The sequence below is a fragment of the Grammomys surdaster genome, unplaced genomic scaffold, assembly GCF_004785775.1.
Source record: "Grammomys surdaster isolate TR1022 unplaced genomic scaffold, NIH_TR_1.0 375, whole genome shotgun sequence".
Taxonomy (NCBI): domain Eukaryota; kingdom Metazoa; phylum Chordata; class Mammalia; order Rodentia; family Muridae; genus Grammomys; species Grammomys surdaster.
This window is the reverse complement of record NW_021604794.1, coordinates 381,685-391,010: the sequence shown is the minus strand read 5'-3', so window position 1 is coordinate 391,010 and position 9,326 is coordinate 381,685. Positions and strand designations below refer to the sequence as shown.

Sequence of the window (9,326 nt, the reverse complement as noted above, 5' to 3'; positions counted from 1 at the left end):
TCTTTCTTTCTTTCTTTCTTTCTTTCTTTCTTTCTTTCTTTCTTTCTTTCTTCCTCTCTCTCTCTCTCTCTCTTCTTTCTTTCTTTCCTTCCTTCCTTCTTTCTTCCTTCCTTCCTTTCTTTCTTTCCACCCCCCTCCCCCAACAACCCCACACAAGTGTAGCAAGTATACAGTGTGCCTCATAAGGAGTAAATGTCATGCAGACCTCCCTAGGTTCACACAGACTTAAAAGTCATTGTGCATTATTTCTTCAACAGAGATTACCACGGGTCATGTGGGTAATAAGAAAAGTGTTTAAAAGCAGATTCAATTGCTCCAAACTTGAGCATTTTATCAGAACAAGAACAGAGCTAACTACTTGCCGCTGTTGGCCACAGACAACTCAGTCCCATGTGTCTCACTCTCCCATTCTGTCTTTATATTTAACCTGGATACCTCACTGTGAATTTCAGAAACTGTAAGCTCTAAAGTTCTGTTGTCCAGATTGTGGCAGGAGCCAACAGTGTTGGGTCTCAGCGACAATTACGACTCACAAAGGCTGGTTCACCTCCCTCTGGATGTTTGCTTCAGATACACCAGACACAAAAGATGGCTTGTGAGTCACCCCAGTGGCTGGAAAGTCAGTCTGTGAATACTTCTGATCGCAGCATGCACACAAAGGCTAAAATGGACATGGTGGTGGTGGTGGTGGTGGTGGTGGTGGTGTCTCTAAGTTCTCAAATGTGCAGTAACCAAGAAGGTGGAGTCTTTTGAATCTTACAACAGAATTTTCTTACCTTAACCTCCAAGTGCATTGTCTTTAAAATATACAATTTCATAAGGTGCTGTTGTATTATATATTTTAATTCTTAGAATAATGAAGTTATCTAAACTTTATTCACATGCACATACCTTAAAATATTAATGGTGATACACAATTTGTGTTTATCTTTGAGTTAAATGTTAATGTGTTCTTCCAGATAGATCATGTAGCAAAAGCTATTACTGTTAACACGAACGCACATGCGCCCACACACACTCTTCTCACTGTTGGAATCATGGCTTTAACCAGCCCCACAGAGCCAGCCCAGGACAGTGGTCTGTATGCCCTGCATGTTCTCACTTTTTTTGTAACCAAATTTATTCAAACTAAGCAACAAGCATTTGAAATAACAAAAAAGAGAATATCAGAGTGGGTGGGAAACATTCCGGGAGCAGGAGAGAGGACACAGGCTTGAGTTAGTCTGGTTACAGCCATGGCAGAGACAGGGAGCTAGGACAACACGGAAAAGGACTTCAAGGGGCATCCCAAAGAGATGCAAAGGGGAGAATGACAGTGCTTCAGATGGCTCCCTGGTAATAGGAATGGCCAGAGAGAGATGCTACATGAGGCCAGGGCAGTTGGGAAGGCACTCCAGTCACTTACGGGGTGAGATGACACAGTCACTCAACTTGTTCCATTTGCTTCTTCACAGCTCAGACTCCACAGGCAGACTGCACTGCTTTTCTGGCTGAAACTCTCAGCTAATATTTCAAACTCCATCAGACTATGCCCACCATTTAGCACCTGAGATGATTTCTTTAAGGAGAAAACAAATGCCTCCCATAAAATGACATTCTTCCCACATAGCTCCGAGCCTGGCCTGCTGCCATGGCTGTTTTCCTTTCTCAAGATATCCAGACAGTTCTGTTTTTCACCAGGCAGTAAGAACTGCCTCCGCCTATGGAAGGAAAACATTGCAGTCCTAGCATAGTTAGTACAGGCCACTTAGCCAAAGTCACTCGGATCTAGAAAACAGACCATTTGGCCAGATCCACCTAGTCCAGTCCAGTCTAGTCTGATCTGGGTTGACTCCTGAGAGCCTGAAGGTGTAGGACACTAGAGGAATGGAGAATATGGAGGAAGGACAGCTGGTCATCAGGGGAGAGGGAAAGGACAAAGAAGACAAAGGAGCAGACAACAGCGAGGTCTAGAACATGCGTGCCTGACATGTACACTCTTATTTCAGTCTTGCTAAACTAGTGAAAGCAGAAGCATGAACAGTGGGGCACAGAAAGGACACATGTGTTAACTTGCTTGTGGCCCAGCAGACATTTCGAATTTTGTTTTCCATTTTAGTTTAGTTTAGTTTAGTTTAGTTTACTTTGAGATAGATCTCTTTACTTAGCCCTGGCTGTCCTAGAACTATGTAGACGAGACTAGCCTTAAACTCATGCCTTTGCCTTTTGAGTGCTAGATATTAACGTATGAGCCAGGTTCAGTAACTTATCAGAATCAACAGTGAGTGACCTATTGTGGGTCCTACCAGCAACTGGATCAAGTCCTAGTACCAGACTTGGGTTGAACGCTCACCTCAGTGATCCCCCAGGTCCTGTGCCTTTCAGATTACACTCTAATGTAACCTTTGGGTCACAGATCTGACTGCTCACCTGGCCCTTCATAGTGCCCACTTTTCTTGTCAGACACTTCTCCCCCAGGTGTGACAGGGAAAGTGCTCGTTGGGGCTGGACAGCGGTGGGGACACCCACACAAACATGCGTCTCTGGGCACACTGATGTCCTGGTACTCCTAGAAAGGAAGACTATCCAACTCAGCTTTGAGTTCTTTAAAACCACTATCCACCTTGTCTAGGAAGAAGTCAGAGGCATCTTTTTCTGTAGGCCTATGGGGCACAATGAAAGGATGGTTGGTGAGAGCTGCCTCTGTACTGGAAGGTGGAGGCCTCCGTTGTTTTCCCCTCCCCAGTTCTTTTTTTTCTTCTTCTTCTTTTTTCGAGACAGGGTTTCTCTGTGTAGTCCTGCCTGTCCTGGAACTCACTCTGTAGACCAGGCTGGCCTCGAACTCAGAAATTTGCCTGCCTCTGCCTCCCAACTCCCTCCCTAGTTCTTAAGAGACAGTTACTACTTCAGATTTTGGTAGTGGCAATACCAAGTACTTGATAATGCCTCCTCCTTTTTCCACGTGTGGCTGATCTTATTTCTAGTTTAATAATTACAGCTACAAACGTTTGTTGAAGTGCTAGGCACACCATGACGCTTTTCATTCTTTAGCTATTTTATGATCTCATTCACTAATCACAAACCTTTTAAAGCCACCTAAATTGTGAGAGAACAACAACCATCACCTGCCATAGCATCTAAGTTATGGCTCCAAATCCATCTGTTTAAGAGTTGTTTTTCTTATCACTGCTCAACTTAGTTGACACAGCTTGCTCTTTACAAGGCTGGGAGGGGGAACACTTCTCACATAATTTGGGCCCCTTGCATGTCCACAGCAATATGCCTAGCTAGTTCTTTTGCCAGGTCTCCTCCGAGTGGCCCAGAGTGCCCCTGAGTGCATACTGAAGCTCCACCTCACCGTTACTGCGAGCTCCGTGCAGGTTCTCAGACGCCCGATGCCCATACTAAGGCAACACAGGAGCTGGCAGCACAGCTATCAGCAAGGATTTGGCTTCAGAGCCCAGTGATTCATCATCTATCCCAGCAGCAGAACAACACACCGCTATTTTAGTCCCTTAGTGCTATAACCCCCTCCCTGCCCGCCCAACTGCAAAAGTATATTTAAGCAAAATTGACAAAACCAAAACATATCATTAACATCTGGCCCCTTTTCAGTAAGTAAGAAAATGGGCTAACGGGCTACTCACCTGATTTCAAAATATTTATCACAAGTTTCAACCCCACGCATTCAAAACGGGAAGCAGCAAGCAAGGTCTACAAAGTAACTATTAAAATTCCAGATTCAGGAGGAAAAATGCTGAGCAAAAAGGAAAATTGGTCCTGGCGTGTCTGAAGTTGCCCACTTCTCACACGGCCGGTCGCCAGTTCCCACAGGATTCCTGGTAGGGTTTGGCTGTGTGGGCCCCTATGCTGCTCCTTGCTTGTGGGGTCTGCCTGGAAGAAGCTTCCGTTTCTCGGGGGCACCCCTGCAGTGTGAGGAGCACGTGACGGGTCCCCATCCCGGTCAAGGCGGACACCACTGTGCAGCTGTTTCCCACACAGGTAAAGCTTTCTTGCTGGAAAGCACAAACTCCCCTAACGCTATTCTAGTAGCGGAGACGGAATCCCGGGCACGAGGCAGCACACAGGAGCTCCTCCCAGCAGCACCCTACGGGGCCTCCTACCTTTTCAAAGGCGGCTTCTGGCTTCCCTCGTTTGCGTTTTCGGGGTCTGCGGTTCATTCGAATCCATTTCGCCACCTGAAGTTAAAACCCAACAGCATTTCAAGCAGGCCGAGGTACGGGTGTCCGTCCATCTCACCTGAGCAGCCGGTGCTGCTGCCACCTCTGCCTGCCACACTCACCTCGGAGCCCACTTGCCGTGCCAGCCTACTAGGCGAGCAGTCCTCGGCCTTGCGCTCCTCCTGCAGCGCCTGCGGGGAGAACGAGTCAAGTTCAGGGAGCCCAGCGCCACAAGCGCGACACCTCGGCGGGCGGGCGGGCGGGCGAGCGGGCGGGCAAGCGGGCGGGCGGGGCGGGGCCTGCCTTAAAGGTGTAGGCGCCCAGGTCCTGTTATTGTTCTCGGAAAGCACCCTCAGAGTGGACCTATGCGCCTACGCACCTCGCCCCACCGACCCACTCAGCCAGCCAGCCAGCCATTCATCCATCCACCCACAAACACAACATGCCCCCGGGTCTAGTCTGAGGCTCAGGCTATGGGATAGAGGGACCCTGAGCCCGGGGTTCCGAGGGGTAGCAACTTTTCTGCCAGCACCACCAAGGTGGCAGGTGAACTAGGGGGTCCCGTGTTCTTGCATCACCATGGACCTGGAAGGGAGGCCCTCCTGTTCCATAGCTAAAGATGGACTTGCCCCATGTTCCTCCGTCCCTCTGTGCCAGCCAGGCCTGAGGAGAGGCTGCCATGCTGCCGGGACTGGCTGGCTCTGCTGCCCTTTAACTTTATCACATTTCTTAAAAAAAAAAAAAAAAAAAAAGTCTGTCTGGGGCCCTCTTTATTGCTACTCCATCCTTCTTTCAAGATCAAAAGGTTTAGATCAAAGGCAAGATCAAACTCCGGACTTTAAATAGAAGCAACTTCGCCATGGAGTACTTTACACAAAGAGGAGCTGCTTAATGAGACATCAGAATGGAAAACTTTATTGTACCCTCCATCCCCAAGCACAACTGGACCCTCATGTGGCCACTAAAGATGGCTATGTACTAAAATAGACAACAGGCCTGCTTGAGTAGGGGATTCTTAGCAGTGTTTGTGTTTCCAGAAATGTAAAACAAACAAAACCAACAAAAAACAAAACTCTAGAACGTAAGTAGATGCAGTCAGTTCTGTACCTCACTATCTAGGCACAAAAATGCATATTCATTTGCTAAGTGTCTTACACATATTAAGTGATCTTATTTATATACATGTACAACCATCACATCCAATTTTATCCTGCTTTAAGGAGAGCGCATAGAAATACTTAATGATTTGGAAAGCGGGGAAGCACACACACATAAACAGGTAAAAATTATCAACGATACATTATGCAGAAATCTACTTAATTTTAAACAGAAAGAAAACTTTGAATTATTCAAGCTTCACACTACTCATAATTTCAGAATCAATATATATCCATCCTGGCAGATACTGCCTTTGATCAGTAATTTTTCCCCTTGGGTATTTACCACCCTTAGGAACACTAACATAAGCAGTTCAATGCAAAGAGCTTATTAATAGTAAGAAAGATAACTATTGCAAATTAAGTTTTACACAGACATCTCTAAGAACCTGTTATGGCTGGATAGTATTTAAAATATTTTAAAGACTTTTTTCCCCCTTGGTCCTACAATTCTCATTTCATTGTAATCTCAAGTCACATGTGTATGTGAAATTGTTCTCAAATCCATAACCCCCACAGAGCCACTGGTGATATCTTAGGAACAGAAATCAAGAACCCTGGCTCTACCTGACAGCCCTTTTACCCCTGCCCAGCACTGGGAGTGCACAGACCTCTGACTTAGACTGAATGATCCCCTAATGTGTCCCCTTGTCCCACAGTCACTTCCAAAGAGGAGCCATGAGAGTCTTTCCAATGGAAATTGCAATCCCATCACTTTGCTTTACTGGAAACGCATGGCCTGCCTCTGGCTTCTACCTGAAGTATCATGTCTGGAAGGTTTCTCCTCACTATCAAGATCAAACTCCAATGTTCCCCAGTGTTCTAACAGCACCCGGCCTGCGTCATCTTCTGCAATCCTCTGTCGCTGAGGCCTCATTATTAAGAGCACGCACTCACACACCCTTTCCCCACACACTCATCATTAACACTGCATGTTTGATACAATGCGCTTACATTTTACGTTTCTCATGCTCAAGAGCCAGTGTTAAGAAACTGAAATTAAACCCTCATCTTATATTAGGCTCACGAAGCGTGGCACCATTTCTATGGCTATTTTTTTTTAATCTATCATGTGGGGGTAGGTGTGTGTGTGTGCACATGCCATGTCATGTGTGTAGAGGCAGAGGACAATGTGCCGGTCAGGTCTCTTCTACCTCATGGGATATGAGATAAAGTTCAGGCTATCAGCCTTGCAGCAATCACCTTCAACCTGCTAAGCCATCTTGCCACCTTGTTATATATTTTTATTATTAGCTGATTTAATGTCTATCTTCCTAACCATACTTTACGCTACTGGAATGGCACTATCCTGGTTTTTTTTCCTTAATTTTTGCCTAGTCACTAAAGCATGGCCTAACATACAACAGATATTCAATGTGTTCACAGGGAAGGGGAACTAGAGAGAGGGGGAACTCAGTGGATCAGAGCACCTGCTCCCAAGCCTGATGACCTCAGCTCAGTTCCCCAGGGTCCACATGGTGGAAGGAGAAAACTGACTCTACACTCCTTCCATGGTGCCTGACTGACACATGTCTACACAGTAATAAATAAACAGATAGATAAATAAATAAATAAATAAATAAATAAATAAATAAATAAAATTTTATTTAAAGTAAATAGAAGTAGACAGGGACAGAGGAACACACAGTACACAGTTCAAGGGTGGTTTAATCTTACAATTATTACGTCTCTAATTAACTCCAATTTCTTTAGCTGCTGGAATATCACTATTTGTAAAAAGCACAGAATTGTACATTTGAAGAAAAAAAAAAGAGGGACACATTTCTAAAATGACTTAAAAAATAAAAATCGAGAATAAAAGTTCCCTATACACCAGTAATTCAAATTACATCTTGGTGCTAGGGGCTGAATTTAACCCAGACTGAAGGATAAAACACGAAAAAAAAAATTAATGTTCTTATTGTTCAACATAACCTGAACACATTTCTCTGGTATTTCCTTAAATCCCTCCTTGCTTATGAGTTGATGCAAATGTCAGCAGACTGTGAAGAGACCTTTAAACACATTGGAAACACATTTTAGTCAGGGATGGATATTCTAGCATCTTCCAGAATGGCGAAAGTACTTTCAAGATATCTTTTTTAAAATGGACTCTTTTATGTTTGAATTATATCTTTTTAAATGCCTGGGCTAGTTGACAGGCATGTTTGGAAAGGAAGTTTTTCTAAGAAACTTTTTGTCCAAGTAGTTTCTAACAGTCAAAGACAATTTCAGAGCCTGAGGAAATGCCATTGCTTTTAAACAAAAGCCCTGCTAAATACAGAAACTGGAGATTATTTTTACAGAGAAAGTCTTTTTTGGTTTTCTTTCTCAATCAAATTTTTTTTTTTTTATAGTTGAAGAAGAAGTTACTCCTCTCACAGGAAAAGGGACCTGATCTCATACTGATAGGGTGGGTGCTCTCTTCCTGCTTCTATTTGGTGAATGAAGCATAACAGAGGAATGAGGAGAGTCCACAGGAAGCCCTGTAGGGCAAACATAGGGAGCCCTTTAATTATTCCAACAGACAGCAAATTATGCTCCCCTGGGCAAAGCCACGGTAGAACCATCTGTAGAGAGAAGCCAAGGACTTTGGCTCCCAAAGGATCTAAGGGCTCTTACTAACCTATGCCAGGCTTATAATGTCAGCGCTGGAGAGACTGTGGCAGGATTGTGATTTCTAGGACAATCTGAGCAACAAAACAAAACAGCAGGACAGTGGGTACCTGCAGGGTCTGCAGATATAGTGACCTACAGATGAAGCAACAGGAACAAGTCAGGGTTAAAACAGACAGAATGTTACAACTTTAAATTTTGACTGAATGTAACACATCTTGTTTTCTCTGAGTTTGGAAGAATGCATACTGTTGGCGCTATGATGAAGGCCCTAGTTTCTTTCTGAGGGAGGTTTTAGCCCTGTTGGGTGGGTATAATCCTGCAGCATAATTTTCAGGAGAGAAGTATGGATCACACTGGATGGCCCATTACAGGCTAAGCTCCCTGCCCGGATTTATATTTTCCTGTTTGTAAGTGCCACCCTGACTTCATCAGTGTTACCTAGTGGACAGTGTGTAAGACGCTAATGTCTCCTTTCCCCCTGTACTTTAGTACTGAGTCCTGAGCCTTGGTATCATGCACCCTAGCCACGGACCCAACACCAGGCTGTGCTCTTTGTTGTAAGCTCATGATCCTTGAGGAAGGCTAACTAATAGTGCTATGTTAACAAACAAACGAAAACAAGCAAACAAAAAAATCACACCTACAGTAGGCACACACACACTCCCCAGTTCCCAGGGGGGACGTGATTGAGTTCATGCTTGGGTTCAGTCAGACCTCCATAAAGTTGGCCCTGGACTCCATGTTCCTGTGCTTTAGGCATGTCCTCTTACCATGTGGGTCTGGTGAGATGCCATAGATCTTTATAGAGGAGCAGCAGGAGAAAAGGCCCCATAAATCCACTGCTGTGCTAACTGGGACGAGGCTATTCCTTTCCTCAGCTTTACTTCTCCCTGGCACCAATGTCAGGAATGATCAGATGAAGGCACCTCGTTTCTCTTCATCCTTCTCATCACTGTGCTTCACATTCCTGAAAATGTAGAGCTTTGGGGCCCCTCCGCCTTAGCCAGGACAGGAACCTCAGGAACAGTTTGCTGGATATTAACTATGCTCCTCACCCATCTTCCTGCCAGGTTCTGCCATGCTTGGAGTTAGCTGCCTTAACTCGATTTTGAGCAGGAGCAGGCTGAATAAATAAAAGTATTGGGTTTTACCTTTTTTCCACTTTAATTTGCATTTCTCCTTGGTGAGCGGGAAAATGTCAAGTTTTTAGCATTTCTCTTAGTTGAACACAACACGTGGAAATTACATGTGGAAGCTAAGGTCATATGGTTATGTTTTTTATGAAGTTCAAAGAAAATATTAGGAAACAACAACAGTAAAGATAAGACTGCACATGTACCACACAGCTGTCATAAAAATGTTGATCATGGAGCTGGAAAGATGAGTCAGT

General features: G+C 44.7%; 1 protein-coding gene across 3 annotated transcripts in view; it reads right to left on the bottom strand.

The window, feature by feature from the left end:
- Positions 1 to 9,326, bottom strand: part of Aopep (aminopeptidase O (putative)) — a 298,386-nt gene that overhangs the window by 57,845 nt on the left and 231,215 nt on the right. For all 3 annotated transcript variants that reach the window (XR_003713119.1, XM_028781229.1, XM_028781230.1), the window contains exons 12-13: positions 4,283 to 4,351; positions 4,104 to 4,178 (exon numbers count right to left, since the gene is read on the bottom strand). Coding sequence is in view for 2 of the 3 variants with exons in the window: in XM_028781229.1 (XP_028637062.1) it covers positions 4,104 to 4,178; positions 4,283 to 4,351 (144 nt within the window). In the remaining variant the exon portion in view is untranslated. The remainder of the gene's footprint in view (positions 1 to 4,103; positions 4,179 to 4,282; positions 4,352 to 9,326) is intronic.